A 17,768-nucleotide genomic window follows, 5' to 3' on the forward strand; every position below is an offset into this window, starting at 1 on the left:
GGAAAAAAAGCGAGATTGAGATGAGCAAGAGGAGCAATTGTTGAAAGGTGGACATTTAGAGAATAAACCAACTACAAAAACACGCATGAACAAGTTGAAAGGCTAGGAAACAACAACGCTGAGAGTATAATTAGAGCACACGTGTGTTCCTCTGAGATCTACAATTGTGCTGTTGATGATAACCACAGCAGTGATAGGTGGGTAGTTTGACAGACAGACTGAACTCATTACAGCCGAGGTGCAAGAGCAGATCTCAGCACACAACAGCGGCACACACTGCCCTGCACCGCTACTGTCCCTGGAGCCCGGAGAGAGACATGAACACGGGACCTCATTAAGACCCTCAGTCTAACTCTCCCAGTGTCTTAACCCGAGCCCACATCGCATTCAGAGTGTGAGAGATTGACTCTGACTGTAGTGCTCACAGCAGCTGAGGAGAGCTACTGCTGTTGATGATTATCGGTAACTGTAAGGGAAAGACAGAAAGAAAAGAATCCGGAATGATCTTTCTGTTTCCCCTGGTGATTCTGTGTCTTTCAGTCACATACAGCACCTGTAGAAGAGGGCTGTGTGTTTGTGTATTACTACACCACATGGTCCTCAATATGTCTCGAGGCTCTTTCATATGACTCTTCAGTGCATCTTCAGCAAACTCCTGGTCGAATCAGGGGCCAGTTGCATAAACCTGGCCGCTATGTTAAGACTGGGTCTTAAAAACTAGTCTGACCAACTAGAAGTTAGCCAAGGGATAATGTGTCTTATTTTTAAGATTAAAATCAGAGCAATCTACCTAACTTACAAGACTAGTCTAAGTCTTTTATGCAACAGACAGTAGGAAATTTCAGACTGGGGTTCAGCTTAGTTAAAAAACATAAACAAACAAACAATAAATAAATAAATAACTACACACACACACACACACACACACATGTTGTCTTAATAATACCATCCTTACTATTTTCCTCACACAATATTGCATTTTTTATTTATTTATTTTACACTCAATCATTTTTCTTTCCCTAAAGAAATAAATTACTAATTTCAAAGCATCTCAGCAGGGGCATTGGTATTTTGGTTTGTATTTTTCTTTTAAAGAACTGTCATTTGTTTGTCACTAAAGATAACACAATCAGAATACATTTTGACCCCCCCTCCACCCATGGTACCCTGTAATTTCATATTATCTAATTTAAATCGAATTCAGTTTAATTAAGATTCAGTTTGTTTTATCATGGCACTATACTGTAGATTTAGCGTTGCAGATTTAATACTAATGTATATTATGTGATGATTATTCTTTAAATGTCCTGAATTACCTTACTAAAAGTGCTAATTGCCTGTATTCCTCTCCCACCACAGATATATTTTTGAGTATTTACTTCAGAAAACGCATAATGCATAATTTCCTGCCATGCCGTCGGCTTCCTGGAAGGAGCCTCCCCCACATAAACCTACACATGGTTTGCTGTCTGTTTTTGGTCTGCAGTTGAAGTGCCCACTTGAAACCTGAAGTAACGTCCTTATTCCTACCTCTGTGGGTGTACAGATCACTTACAGTGTAAAAAAAAATCACGCACAAAAAGTGAATTCGCTTGAAAGGCATCAAGATACCCTTCTCTGCACTGTTGAATGATCCCTTTCGATGGAAACAGGTGCTTCCGCAGGCAATAAAATGACTGTTGATTCGATTACCTGCAGTTTCATCACCTGTGTTCGTGGAGGTTATCGATAGGGCGTCACATTACTGATTCTACCTCAATTCAATTAGCTGAACAGATATGTGAGACGCTCTGTGGTCATACCGTGCTAACGCTGTTAGCATCACTTGAGGATGCTTTGTGTGGTGAATGTTTAAGTGAGAGAACAAGACAATATCTTCATCTTGCACCTACACCTGCTTGCCTGAGTAATACATAATGTATTTTTTATCTGAACAACCAGCGTGGCTCACAAAGGAAGCAGTTTTGAAGAGAAAAAAGCAGTTGTGAATGTAGCTCATGCACAGGTGTGAGGTGTTCGAAGGTTTTTTTTCCAGTTTTGGCGTCCTGCAGTGCGCAACATATATCAAAGCTGCTAAGCAATTAAGGTAATTGGTCACAGAGGCATTCGTTATTGACGTGTCATGCTAAACACCTCTGGTTTTGGAGCCCGCGTTGCCACATTAGTCGTTTTGAACGGAAATGCGATTTCTGAGCGGACACAATGTTACTGGCACTGTTCCAGCTCACTTACTCAAATGAAATCTTCATTGAATGCATTTAAATGGCATATTTAAATGTGGCTATAGCCTGTTACAGTTCTCACTTAAGCTTTTATGGATGTAATAGAATTTTCAAAAAAAAAAAAACACATTGAAGGTTCAAAGGCTGAATCTCCGAAGGGTTTTAATGCGTGTGCCTTTGCGTGTATACATGTGTAGCCTTTGTAAGGCTATAGAAATGTGTCACCCTGTACAGATCCTGCTATGCTTTTTATACCGCAGTGTATGAACTGTAAAATGGATACATAATTGGAATTATTTCTTTCTGATGTGTCGCAGCACGCTGGGAGTCCAGTTTAGATGCAGTGTGACTGTAGGAGCATTGTTATACCAATATAATAATATAGTTACTATAATAGTGTATAATTTAAAAGCCATCACTGCTATTCATATCAGCTATTTTAAAGTCTTGGTTTTGGATTGTTACATATGGTGAAGCTGTTGCTCACTACTGTTTAAAAGTTTGGGATCAGGCAGGTTTTTTTTTTTACTTTTATTTCAAACAAATGTTGTTCTTTTGAACTTTCTATTTATCAGTATTATCCTGAAAATATATATTAGTTTTCCCCCAAAAATATTAAGCAGCACAGTTTTCAACATTGGTAATAAGAAATGTTATTGTGTAATAAATTGGCATATTAGAATGATTTCTGAAGGATTGTGTAACACTGAAGACTGATGGCTGCTGAAAATGTTTTTATGTTGCGTTTTAAAATATATTAGAATAGAAAAGTGTTATTTTAAATTATAATAATATTTCACAATGGTACTGTTTTTTTTACTGTATGACTAAATATATATATATATTTTTTTTTTCAAAAATCTTTACTTTGGTTATTATCGCTATTTTATAAAAAAAAAAGTGAATGAATGGGGAAAAAATAGTCAGTTAGAACATAATGCGTATTGGCATATATTTGCAGGAATAATAACTATATACCATAATTAAACAACTCAAAGATTTTGGTCATACTGCCCGAATCACATCTATTCACCCCCAGGTCACCTTGTGTTACAAGAACATAACTTAGAGTGTCAAAGAGGATGGTAAACGGGCAGGAAAGGAAGAGTTATGGATGAGAGAAAGAGGAATGGGGAAGGGAAATGAGAGGAGGAATATGTCACAGAGGACGCAAAGAATGAAAGCGAGGTATGGGGTGTTGAGATAAGATGGAGACGGACACGATCAGAGGGGATAAGCTGGCCCGGTGTGGCCATATCTTCCTCGGTCAGACCTGATGGGTGAAGATGAAAGTGGGGTCGATATTATTGAGGGTTAAAGTTCTCTATTTCATGTTAATAACCTTTGATGAATGGACCATATTTTATTTTTTACCTGCTTTTAGCTCATGGATGAATGAGCGCTGGGATAGCTTCGTCAGGCATAGTCACCTTCTCAGGGACATTTTTTGCGACTTCAAGTCAATTTTTCATCAACCATAAGAGATATATCACCTCAAAAGAGCCCATTTATTGACAGTTTTTACATTGGAAGACTTACTAGGTGACTTGTAAATGAATGCGGTCATCCTAACAATGCTAACTATGGTTAATCCTACCGGTTAACCTTCCTTTTCATCTATACTGGATAATAAGTGATATGTATTGACTTGGTTTCAAGTGTCAGACTTTATATGCCAATCTAATATGCCAATCTCTTCTTTTGTCTTGCATATTCTGCAGTGGTTTTCGACGACTGCGCTGGAAATGAGGGTGTTGAGTTTGAAGTATCGAACCCTGACTTTCTAATCGACGAGAACCTGAATCTGGTTCCCAGAAGAGACGTGATTGACAGCGGAGATGTCATGTTTGTCCACGGTGTCAACGTTCATGTTGATGACATGGCACAGGTGACCATTATGGGAGCATTTCAAGTGTCAGACTTTATTTCTCCTAAGCTAATATGCCAATCTCTTCTTTTGTCTTGCATATTCTGCAGTGGTTTTCGACGACTGCGCTGGAAATGAGGGTGTTGAGTTTGAAGTATCGAACCCTGACTTTCTAATCGACGAGAACCTGAATCTGGTTCCCAGAAGAGACGTGATTGACAGCGGAGATGTCATGTTTGTCCACGGTGTCAACGTTCATGTTGATGACATGGCACAGGTGACCATTATGGGAGCACCATCCAGATCTCCTCAGACACTCAGGGTAAGCGTTTCTCTGTGAGTTGATTTTGTGTGTTTGTGTGTATGTGTGTGTGTGTGTGTGTGAATTTGTTAAATGGCCTGAAGTCTTCAATCTTGTCATTTTAAATGGTCTTCAATGCTGGAGACATTGTATGTCTGGACACCCATGATTCTGTTCTTTCAGAACTGGACGTATGTGTCAGTTAGTGTGTCTTTACTGCCATAATATTGACAGACTCCAGCTCAGACTAGAAATTACCCATCATGTCCTGTCAAGGTATCGCATATTTCGTTCAGAGGAGACCAGTGGCAGAAATTAACTTTTTTCTTATTAAGGGGGAAAAATTGCCCCCCTGGGTTTTTTTGTATGTTCATAAAGGGCATATTTTTTTTCTAACCACATAAAAACACAGCATGTTGTCTAATTATGTTACATGCTTCAATTGAATCAATTCATTAGAATGAATTGTCAATCTGACCAATTATGGCTATAACTGATGAAATTAAATGAACATTTAACAAGATTTTATAACATGCAAATAAAAAAAATTGCTTGAATTCGAAGAATTTCTTCTTTTGAAGGGTTTTCTTGGTTAATTGTGATTATAATTTAATTTAAATATAGGCTATAGACTACCGTTCAAAATTTGGGGTCAGTCAGATGTTCTTTTTAAGAAATTAATACTTTTATTCAGCAAGGATGCATTAAATTGATCAAAAGCAATATTAAAGACTTTCACATTGTGACAAAAATTTCTTTCAAATAATTGCTCTTTTGAACTTTCCATTCATCTTTCTATTCATCAAGCAATCCTGTATTGAGTATCACTGTTTCCATACAAATATTAAGCAGCACAACCGTTTTCATCTTTGATAAAAATAAGAAATATTTCTTGAGCTAATCTGCATATTAGAATCATTTCTGAAGGATCATGTGACACTGAAGACTGGTGTAATGGCTGATGAAAATTCAGAATTGCATCATAGGAATAAATTATATTTTAAAAGATTAAAATAGAAAAGTTATTTACATTTTTAAAACATTTTCTATTTTTTACTATATTTTTGATCAAATAAATGCAGCTTTGGTGAGCATGAGACTTAAAAAAAAAATCTTCAGGACTATAAGCTTTTGAACATCCCTGAGAGCGGGAAAGAAAGAGATAATTTTTTATTTTATAAATAAAAATAATTCATTCATTCATTCATTTATTCATTCATTCCTGCAAGAACACATGCAGTACAATACACACATGCAGTCTAGAATTTAGGTCATACTGTAGCTGTATTATATTGCATGTAGTGCCATCGTGAATGAAAAGCAACTAGCTCCCACCTCTTTGAGATGATAAACTATGAATTATACTCTCAGATGAGATATATAGCATGAGTGAAGTGATTGCTATGTGAGAGAGCTCGGGGAGAACAGCGGCGTATGAAGAGGCTGAGGCGAGAGCCTGGAAGCAGGGTCATTATGGATCATACATCCTGTAATCACAGTCAGACTAAGCCTTCAAAAATAAAGCTTGCCCCAACCCACTGGTTTGTTCCCGGCAGAAAACCTCGCATCAGCTAGTGAATGCCGAAGGGAAGCGCTTCTTATTGATGCCATATTTGACTTAATGCCCATTTTATTGGATTTTGATTATTGATAAGTGCGAGTGGAAATGGAAAAGGCTTCCGTCTTCCCCAGAGGCTGACGTGATGTAATTCTAGCCGCCATACAAGCACAGCAAGCCTGAAGAAAAGGCCTTATGAGAAAAGTGAGAATTCAGGGTATAATTCAGTGTTTTGCAGAGGATCGATATACGAATTAATTTCATGATTTGTTTTCCTCTCTAGCGTTTCTATCTGTGAATGAGACTGTCTTTCCTTGTGGAACCACCAAGTGGAGTGGGAAAAAATGCAGTGAATTTTTAAGACCTTGACATTTCATACTTTTCAATCTTTTCAAATGTATTCAAAAGAATACATATAGAGGGTTCTTTCTTTCACAGTCCTTTTTCATTTATTCTAAAGAAGAGGATGACCTGGTCACATGGTTACAGGTTGTAAATCTGTCTGGTGTATTGCCTTTGCTTGTTTATTGGCCTTTCTGGTGTTTTTAGCCTTGGCCGGTGGTAGTAATGTAATGTCGTTGTTTCATAGAAAGTGGTTAAGTTGCTTACCCTGCTGAAAAATAAAACATCTGAAACCATTCTTGTCTGGTTTGATCATTTTATAGGCATTTTAGGTACTTATCATCTAGCAGTTCCAATGAAAGTTTGGGGTTACACAGGTCCTTTGGGATGAATCACTACAGGCAGATAATCTGCAATGCAAACCCAGAGGTTTCTGTCTGGCACTCTGACTCCTCTCTCTGTCTGGATAAATGAGAAGTCAGAAAGGAGTAATGATACATCCCAATAGGGCAGTCAGCAGCAGAATGGCAGAATTGACAAGGACACAGTGCCTCTGACAACCCTGAGTCCTAATTATTGATGAGTTTCGATGACTAAGGAAAAGCAAATCGAGGGTTTTGATCACATTTTAGCTTTTTATGCACTGTTATCAAGACTGAAAGTTTTAGGTGCTATAGAACAGTTGTTAACTTTGTAGACTTATAAGACTGAGGGGACCTTGTTACTTCAAAGACAGCAGTGGTTCTTTACTGTGGCTCCAAAGTTATTATTCACATTGGCATTTAGGTGATTGCCTTAAAAAATGTGTGCCCAGAATGGTATGCATCTACATTTTAGGGAACCCACAGCAGTCAAACAAGTGCCTTTGAGATGATTGGGAATGCTAACAGATGTTTTTTTTTTCAGGTAATATAAACCAACTTTTGTCTTGGGAACTCTCACAGCTCATCCATTAAGATTCAAGTGCCCCTTCTTCAACACCACACCATTAGCAGGAGCATTAATGTTACTAAAATAGCCATTATTGCAATGATTTACTTTGAAACTCAAAACAATCAACGCTGTGGTTGAGAAACACTCTCCATGTCACCTCTCTCTTTAATGAGACACCATAGCTTGTTTGTCTTTCACAGGTTTTGACAGTTCTGGGGGCAATCATGGGAACCTTTGAGATGGATTAAAAAAATACTGTTGCAAAAATCTTGCCTGTCTTCTTACGTGCAAATATATTTTACGACAAGTATCACAAGTGTCATTCAAACATATTACCATTATTACATTATTATTTTCAATGTATATTAATTGTATTTATTCTCTCTCTCTTATTGTGTATATTTTATTGTATATTGTAAACCTTTAATTAGTAATTTTTATTTTATAGCTTTAGCAATGTAAGTCTAGTACATTTTATTTTAATTATTTTTTTATTTTATTTTATTTTATTTTTGACAGTCAAGTGTAGACAGGGAAGTACGAGTGAGAGAGGGGAAATTAAATTAGGACACGACCCAGGTCAGACTTGAACTTTGGTTCCCATAAGCCAGCAGCTCATTTTGTGATGTTAAAGTTGCTTGAATTGCAGTTTTGACCATAATTTTCAAAAGGCAGGTGGGGTGGCGTAATGTTTGAGGCTCAGAGCTGTTAACCGAAAATTTGCTGGTTCAGTTCCATGCAAGGAGTTAACCATGAGTCGTCAGATGATTGCAGGGATTGAAAATAAGCTAAAACATATTAAAACTGCTTAACGCACATAATTTATTTGCTAAATGGTGGGAAGAATTTCAAAAATCGTAATCCTCAATGCAGCTCACCGGTGCAATGTACTCTACGGCTGGGATTCGTATGCCACTAATCTTTAAGCTGCCCTGTTTCAGTTATTAATGAGAGCTCAAACTAGCTCACAGAGCGGAGAAAGCCGAAGCAGGGATGATTGTACCTCTGTAATTTATGAACAGGAAACATTAAAGATTCATGACTATCTTCTTTTCAGCATGTCAGCACACTCTAGCCAACAGTGTTCATCACTGGCAGAGGGAAGGCGTAGCGAACGCATACAACAGACCTTGCGCTCTGTTCTCAGAGCGGTGCGGTGCGTTTTTCTGTCCTTGAGAATGCAGCGGGGAAGAGTGGCAAAGGAGTTCATCAATAACCTCAACGCAGACCTTCATTTTTCCAACAGAGAATGTTCTTAAAGTTCCATCAGTCTCTCTCGTTCTCTCCATCGCTCACTGCGGCGAGTTGATGAGTTGAGGGAGATGTTTCATCTTCACCGTAATACCCGTCACTCTGTCACTTATGCCCCTTATGTAGCGGATGAGAATAACATAAACTCCCCTTATGATGGGAGGACATATTGGTTACTTTCTCATGGAAATGTGCTCTCAGCCAAGGTGAAGGGACTGATATGATGCTGTTCTGACATAAGTTTCAATACAACGGCTGAAGGACACATCAACTTTAAAGCAATCTCTGAAAGATGATTCAGGTATGATTATGAGTTTGAATCATTACACCAATGATAATGTTGCATTTCCATAGAAGTGTAGTTTTAATAAGCACCCTTTAAAAGAGACCCCAAAATGAAATCCTCATGTCATTCCAAAACTGTACGACTTAATGATCTTCTTCAGAACATATAAGATATTTTGAAGAATGGCGGGGTCCAAATCTTCTTTTATTTTCAAAAAGAAAACCATGCAGGTTTGGGACAACATGAGAGACTTGACAGATTGACAGATTTCCCATTTTTGGGTGAACTCTCGCTTTATGACCATGATATTTTAAATATTAAAACTGAATGAATAATTTAAGTGAATGATTCAATGACTTGCTTGTTTCATTTCTGAGTGAATCAATATTTCTGAATGAATCGAGTGAAATATTTAGTGACTCACTAATAGACAGTGATTTGCAGACTTTTTAATAATGCAGTAAGATACTTCACAAATAGAAGGTAATTCTATTCATGCGATTATTATTTTAATTGATAAACTAACAGATGTAAACCAAAAGACAAGTTTATTTTAAAAAGTACACTCTAAAAAATGCTGGGTTAAATACAACCCAGTGCTGTGCATCGATAACTAATAATATGAAACAAATTGCTCTGATTCTGAAATACTGAACCACCTTTAAAGGTGTGCGATATATGTGTGCATAGATTAGTTTGCACCATCTTTGAGTGTGAGTATCAAATGCAGCCAGGTTATGATGATGTGTCGCATTATGTGGCCATGAATGATGTCAGAGCGATTCAGACAAATTACTTTATTCCGTCCGTTCTATTCCACCTTTGTACACTCTGTCATCCTGACAGCCTTTGGGCTCCAGCAGCTCTGAATCCAGCCTCTCACATTCCCCCATCACTCCACCGCAGCTACGCCTGACCAAAGACATGCAGCAAGGACAGAACACACTGTGCTTCCAATGCAAATGGAAAGTTTGTGACCGCACCCCAACGGTTTCCCGCCCAACAAACAATGACATACGAGTAAGACACAATAAATAGCTTTTTCAAGGGTATCTCTTTGTCTGTGGAGTGCATGCTTAGCGGGTTGGAATTTGGAGAACAGGAGCAAAAGAGATAGTAATAGATGGAAATAGAAGCATAAAAAACGACTGGATTGACAAAAAGAGCCTTCTTAGTGGTGCTTTTCCAACCTTGACAAACTATGTAGTCACTGTAGCTGCTGTTTTCCAGTTGGTACGTGGTGACATTCTTTTTTGCCCTTCCTCTTTCTCCCTCCTTCTCCTCGTTCTGCCTTGTAATGCAGCTCAGATAGGTTCACTGTTGTAATGAGTTCAGATGCATGCTGGGATCTGTGTGGCTGCATGCTGTTGCCGTGTCGTCAGCTGAAAGGCTGCTTATGTGAAGCATAAAAAACGGTATCTAAAACCTTTCTGAACAAACAGAGATATCAGAATCTTTTTCCCCTCTGTTTACTATAAAGCATTGTAAGGCTATTAGTACCGCAGTTGCTCTGATAATAAAATTCATCTCTGTGTTTGATGGCGTTCTTTTGCTCATGACAGCAGGACGGTGAAAGTAATTCCCTCAATAAAGGGAGATTTTGGAGAGAAACAGTGGTGTGTATCTGCTAATGACATCAAAACAACAGGAGCCTATAATAATTAATTTCAAGAACAGATTTTTTGAAGTATGAAATACTATTAAGACTGATCCGTGGGGATTTATGAAAATGTTTCAGTTTTGCAGGGAAATATCCTGAAAACGTCACCCATCAATCTTGATATCAGGCTGAAAAGTACTCGAGACACTCTTCCTCACATTAATAGCTTGGGCTGTCCCCAGAGATGGTGGTGTGATGTATCCATTTCACAAATGGAATCTTCTGTCCGGGCAGATCAAGATGGGCCATTTAGGTTATAATGTGATTTGCTAATGTACTTTAATTTTTCTCTGCATTTGACCATTTATATTTCACTACTGTACTACAATCAGCTCAAATTGCATTTTATATTTGCGATACCAAAACTTTGTTGAGAACAAGGTGGTCTGTAATGGTTTGGGAAATATATCCGTTAGCATTCACATTCGTCTCAATGGCAGTTGCTTGACCAGCACACAACTTCCTGGAACTTGTTCAGCTACACTGCGAAAAAGTTAAATGTCTGAAGGTTCTTCAAATAAGATACATTTACTTAAGAAGCAGCATTGCATAAAATATTAAAACTATTTTCAGAAAAGGTATCTTAATACTAATATATTTTCCCCATTTGTTATAAACAAGTTAACATTTAAATTGATTGACTTAGCAGACAAAATACACAATTTAAAAGACAAAATGCATTTATATTCAAGATACAACCAATGAAAACAATTATTTTCTAGACTTATAGAAAATATTGTGTTGCTTCTCAAGTACATTTATCTTGTTTTGATTTTTAGATAATTTTTCTGAAAAGCAAATCATTTCATTGTAACATCTTAAGAAGTTTCTCTCTCTCTCTCTCTCTCTCTCTCTCTCTCTCTCTCTCTCTCTCTCGCTCTGTGATGTCAAAAGTATCAAAATAATACAAAGTCTTATGTTTTTTTTAATGTATAAGATGCTATACTATTCAAAAAGTTGGGCTCAGTATATATTTTTTCTTTTCTCCCCCTTAGTGTTACAAAGGTTTTCTGTTTTAAACAAATACTCTTGAACCTTCCTGAAAATCCTGAAAAAAAAAAAAATTATCAGAGGATTGTGTTCCAGATGATGCCGTTTCAGGATACACCAGAAGGACCTAACTTGAGCATGCTAATTAGCTAAGCCTTGACCTGTTGGTTTGCGGAAAGCATTTTGAGCCAGGTCATCAAAAGACATTATAGGGCCATTTACTCGTGCCACATGGCCGTCTAGGGCCAGTGGGATCTTGCACGGGTCGTTGCCACCGTGCTAATATATTCCGTTTCACCCTGCTGCCAATGCTGAGTGACAAATATAATTTGTGCTGCCATCTAATTGCCCTTAGGGGCTCTAACTGCAACAGTGTTGACAAAGAAAAGAGAATAGAACAAAATGGCGAGGAAGAAAGAACAGATCAGAGAGGGTAACATGAGAGACGCTGATTAGCTTGGTTATTGAATTGAGATGCTAATAAACTTCAGTAGTCGCATGGAAGCCTGAAACCCACGGAAAAACACATTTGCTGCATTTATACACCTTAGATGGGATGAGATCTGAAGGCTCGGATTGCATGTTCTGCATTTTTATATCCATTTTATCTGGAATACTTTTATTCTGATTGGTCAGTTGTGACATTCTGTGGTCAAATATTTTCCATAATGACTACTTAACTATATAATTGACCATTACCCATCGCAACCGATGTAGGAGACAGTATTAATGTCTCTCTGTGCTCGTTTTTTCTTTGTTTGATAAAATTATTTTAACTAAAATCAATATTTAATTTCTATGTATTCACTTATTTGGTGTGTGGCAGCATAATAAGCCAGATAATGTACAGTCAGGCGGTCATTATCGCAAAATAAACCCCATCAGCATGACATAAAAGTGATATTTTGCAATAATGACTGGCTGACTGTACACTATCCCATATACGGTATAATGTCTCTTTTTTAATGTCACTTTTTTCTCTTTAAGGCTCAGTCTCCATTTTAAGAGCCGCAGAAGGAAAGCTTGCGACAATATTTGCTTAGTTTAAGTTTCTGAAATAGGACATGGCTTTAAATTAAGCTTCTATCTAAATAAGGGAAGCAATGGCAAACCACAGAACTGCTGTAATGACCACTTTTAATGACTTTGGTAAGAGCACAACGTGGCTTGTTTGTATCGATGTGCTTGCCAGAGTTATATATTAGCGCTATCAGGTGTCTGCATAGTTCAGTAACCCTCATGTATCTAATAGGATGTATTGTGGCTGTTTTTCTATCCATTCATATAACAGTATATGGATGTGTGCGGTGTAAGAGTTGGTAGTATCCTTCATGAAGGGATTTACATTGATTTTATGAAGTATTCATAACATTATGGGACTAATGTGGTGTATAATAGCATAGTGGTTAAATAACTAGAATGGCAACTGAAAAGTTGTAGGTTAAAACCCTCCTAGGGGTGATTGATGATCCATCACCATTGTCCCCTCAAGCAAAACACTTAGCCCAGTGGATGTTTCTGTAATAAGTATACCGGAAGTCCCTTTGGATAAAATGGTCAGTTAAATGTCAAATTACCTCTGAATATGTTATATTTGGTGTTAAAGTAGAGTGGCACATACCTCAACACTTGTATTTCTTACACTTGAACTATTTTCACATTTTTGTCCTGGTTTAGGAGATCCTGGGTCTATCAGACATGATGCCATACCGATCCAAAAGATCCCTGCTGGTGCCCCCCATGTTTGTCCCAGAGAACCAGAGAGCCCCCTTCCCCAGGTTAATTGGAAAGGTAAGACCTTCCATTTGTAATGCTCTTTGACATTAACTTAGTCCTACTAATGTGCATTGCCACCATGGTCTTGGTCAACCATATTTTGTGTGTGGACATAAGTGTGACAGTGCTACCTGATGGTTTAAATAAGTTAAATAAGTTATTTGGTTTTCAAGCTTACTTAGCTCTGGTTCCAAAAAGTCAGATGAATTAGCCGAAAAATTATGCATGGAATGACACATTTTCATAGGCCAACCCTGAAGTTAGCATCACCTTGGTCCCTCGGGGAAAAAATCCAAAAGGATTTTTCCATTAGCTTTTGGATCATTGCAGAACATAAGCTCTGTGACAAACAAAAGTTTATGATTCTTATACATTTTATTCATCAAGGTGATATTCACAAATGATCATCGCTTTTATGAATGAAAAAATGAAGTAAAAAGCAAAAGTTGTCAGTGCTGATCCTTGTGGGCAGCTCGCCGACATATAGCAGCATTGCGCTACAGGCGTCTCGAGTTCCAGCTCCAATTCCAGCTTGTGGACTTTCCTGATCCCACCCCCCTCTCTCCCACTTCTCTTCCTGTCATTAGACTGTCCTATATAAATAAAGGCCTAAACGCCAAAAATCTAGTTTTTTTAAAGCAAAAGTTTGGCAATAAATGAACTACACAAAGGTCAAATGACTTCAACTTCAGCATTAAGCTTCTGAAAAGTCTTTCTTGATTTATAATCAACAAGCTGGAAAGTTTGAGTTAGAATAGTTTGTAAGAGTGCAAGTGTAAATACAATGAGGATATAAAAGCGGACTAGTGAGTAGATGAGTTTACCTGTTCGGTGTGATGATGTTTAGTGTCCTGACAACCTCTGTAATTCCATTTAGCCATTTGCTACCAAGCAAACCACCTTTTTGAGACGCATAACCCTAGTGAAAAAAAAGTATACCAAGTATACTTGCAGCCAGACTAATTGTCAGTATACTTCAAGTGTGTTAATGATTAGTTAACTTGAAGTGTGCTATTTTGGAACAACTATTTTTGTACTAAGTGTATTTTAGTTGTAATTAAATTATACTAAACTACATTACATCAAACATCACTGATTCTTGGATATCATGATGTAATTCATGTGGTGTGAAACAGGGCCGGAGTGGGAGTCATTTTCAGCCCTGGAGTTTCATGCCCTAGAGCGGCCCACTTTAGTTCACGACTGAATATAGCTATTACAATAATGTAATTAAAACTTCAGTATATAAGTCTGCAATAGCGCACTGTTCTCTACAGACTTGTAATTCATTATATTTTTCTACAGCTTTGTTTTTTTTTTTTTTTTTTTTTTACTCGCCTTTTTTCCGCACAAAATATTTGTAGGCCTACTGTACCATAATGTCTGCCTGCAGTTAAAATGTTCTCAGAAATAATCACATTTGTTTTACTTAACCTATATTCTAAAAATAATTTTAATGTCATACAAAAAAAAAGAAAAAAAGTCATCGGGTCATCGGAGTAAATTGTACCATTATAAAATCGTGACTGCACAAGTAGTGTAGCAATTTAGGAAGTGAAAATACTGTGAAATTACATGCATACAAATGGCAATAAATTTGAAAGCATAACAACTGAACGTCTATGAAGCGTCTATGCACTTACATTTTTTGAACTAAAATAGCTATTATTGAAACCATATAGCCTATGAATGAATGAAAATGCATATTTTTCAATTAAAGAAAATTTGTGGGCTGAGTGTGGGCTGCTTCTGGTGCTTGGATTTCTACTTCAATAAAATGAGGTCCTAGAAGTTAATTTTTTTTAAATTTCCCCCTCTATTTAACAGCCTTAACTTACAATAGTGAAAGACGTCTCCCCTCGAGTAGATTAGACTTGGTCTTAAAGCCTTCAGCAAACGGCTACGTTCACAAATAAAACAATATGTTGCGCAAAAATAATGATTAATTATCAATTGAGAATTTGTTATTCATATGGTCTGGTGGTCATATGGCATATGCCTGCGAATACGGGTCAAATTGTGTTATAGTTTTCATACGGGACGCTTCTTTGATGCCTTGAATATGGGCATCCATATTTCAACCCCATAGCAGTAGCATGACAATACCGGCCCTCGCGGCCAAAAAAAAGACCGGCCCACCGGGAATTTTCCCGGTGCTCCCGATTAGCCAATCCGGGCCTGCTTTGGCCTATAGACCCTTTTTACATGGCCAGATTTGGATCAGGGGAGTAAACTATAGCAGGGTGAATTTCTATAGGAGAACGTGGGAGACCATAGCAAATATAAATCTATAAATATAAAAATATAATAAAAAAAATTAATTTAGCAAAGATATATTTATATTTATACCCTGTAGCCCAAGACTGGTTGCCCACTGAAGCTAAGCAGGGTTGAGCCTGGTCAGTAGTGCTTGGATTTCTACTTCAATAAAATGAGGTCCTAGAAGTTAATTTTTTTTAAATTTCCCCCTCTATTTAACAGCCTTAACTTACAATAGTGAAAGACGTCTCCCCTCGAGTAGATTAGACTTGGTCTTAAAGCCTTCAGCAAACGGCTACGTTCACAAATAAAACAATATGTTGCGCAAAAATAATGATTAATTATCAATTGAGAATTTGTTATTCATATGGTCTGGTGGTCATATGGCATATGCCTGCGAATACGGGTCAAATTGTGTTATAGTTTTCATACGGGACGCTTCTTTGATGCCTTGAATATGGGCATCCATATTTCAACCCCATAGCAGTAGCATGACAATACCGGCCCTCGCGGCCAAAAAAAAGACCGGCCCACCGGGAATTTTCCCGGTGCTCCCGATTAGCCAATCCGAGCCTGGTGTGAAAGAACCAGTATTTGTCTGGGCTGTGTATGCATGAGTTGATCAATGTTCAGATTTAAATTTCATTCCAAAATATTGTACTGCTTCAGAAGACACATTTGTGCTGCTACATTTGCAAAAATAGCAATTAATCCAAAAATGAAAAAATATACTTAAAAAACCTTTCAGAAAGTGATGGTTTACATCTCGCATAAAACCCATCAATTAAATCAATGTGAATTCTAAGTTACTTACTTCACTTTAGGCTCGTAGTATTGCAGCCATCTTGTTGCCTTTGACATCACTCCACGCTGTCTTTGCTCTGAAAACATTGATTTAAAAAACATATGCAAGTATGAGTTTCAAATTAAAAAACGCGAGGCGCAAATATCAGTCTGAAAAGGTAAATAACGTTAGCAAAACAGCCATCATAAATGCTCCTTGAGCCGCTTTGTTTACCGGGGCTTCGGCTGCATTGGTAAACTTAATTAGCATCACATGGATATGCTAGATGAAACTGAAGAAGCGGATCATAAATAACGATTAAGAAAAAGTTCAAAGATATTATAATATAGTGAATGGGCGGGTTTGTCTAACGTTACCTGTTAAATTAGTTTCTGTGGCGCGTGTGTCGGTTAGATCTGTCAGTCGTCTTTCTGGTTTAAAAGACAAAAATCACCGGACTTGTTTGTCTGTCTCCGACTGAGAAAAGCACACAAAAAAATTATATATATATATACATGTGTGTGTGTGTTTTTCTTTTTCCCACTGACAAACTGTGGTGTAAAACACTGTATATTTAACACTTGCCGTTGATAACTTTGATGTAATGTCGTGTTAATTCCTCTTTGCTAGCTAATACATTAGCGTTGCCGAGCTGGTTAATCTTCAAATAATAAGATACGACAATAAATCATAAACGTTCAAAAGTTTTTTTAAGGAATAAAGAAGCTTGAAATGCTTGTTTAAAAGGCAAAAATCACCAGACTTGTTTGTCTGTCTCCGACTGAGAAAAGCACAAAAAAAAAAAAATATTATATATATATATATGTTTTTTCATTTTCCCACTAACAAATTGTGGTGTAAAACACTGTATATTTAACACTTGCCGTTGATAACTTTGATGTAATGTCGCTAGAAAAATATATTTTGCCACGAGTAAAAGTTATTACATAAAAAAGCTTAATGTAGGCTTTATATGAAAGACGTATGTACACTGAAAAAAATGATTAAAAAAAATGTTTTAAGCTATGTTGCAAACAATTTATTTTGAGCTACATTTAAATAAAAAATGTTGAAATTAGTCAACTAAATTTGTTTATTTAAATGTAGCTAAAATAAATTGATTGTTTAGATGTTCAGCTAAATATATCCTCAACATTTATAGTGTCTCATTATGTATTTGTTGTCCATCCTCAATCACTCAAATGTAAATGTATAATTATTAGGTCTAAAGACAAACTGTATGTCATTCCACTTCCAAACAATATTGAAAGAGACTAAAAACTGATTCCTGGGGAACTACTTCTGCAGCTTTATACAGATATCAATGCCAATTGTTGTTTTTCAGCTTTATTTCTCCATACAATTTATAATGATATGTTATAATAATGCAATGATATAATATTAATGCAGAGTGAGTGAACTTCAGTTTTTTATAGCCCTATACTCTATACAAACATACTTAAAATATTCAGGTTATTTAATAATGTACTTTGAAAGTATAATTTCAATGCATTGTAACAATGATCATAATGATCATTT

At 37.0% G+C, this 17,768-nt stretch overlaps 1 protein-coding gene across 1 annotated transcript in view; it reads left to right on the top strand.

Moving 5' to 3' along the window:
- Positions 1–17,768, top strand: part of LOC107722459 (cadherin-13-like) — a 313,349-nt gene that overhangs the window by 115,022 nt on the left and 180,559 nt on the right. The window contains exons 3-5 of the mRNA XM_016530814.1: positions 3,944–4,110; positions 4,367–4,411; positions 13,088–13,201. Coding sequence (XP_016386300.1) covers positions 3,944–4,110; positions 4,367–4,411; positions 13,088–13,201 — 326 coding nt within the window. The remainder of the gene's footprint in view (positions 1–3,943; positions 4,111–4,366; positions 4,412–13,087; positions 13,202–17,768) is intronic.

The sequence above is a fragment of the Sinocyclocheilus rhinocerous genome, unplaced genomic scaffold, assembly GCF_001515625.1.
Source record: "Sinocyclocheilus rhinocerous isolate Xijiao unplaced genomic scaffold, SAMN03320098_v1.1 scaffold604, whole genome shotgun sequence".
NCBI classification, from domain to species: Eukaryota; Metazoa; Chordata; class Actinopteri; order Cypriniformes; family Cyprinidae; genus Sinocyclocheilus; species Sinocyclocheilus rhinocerous.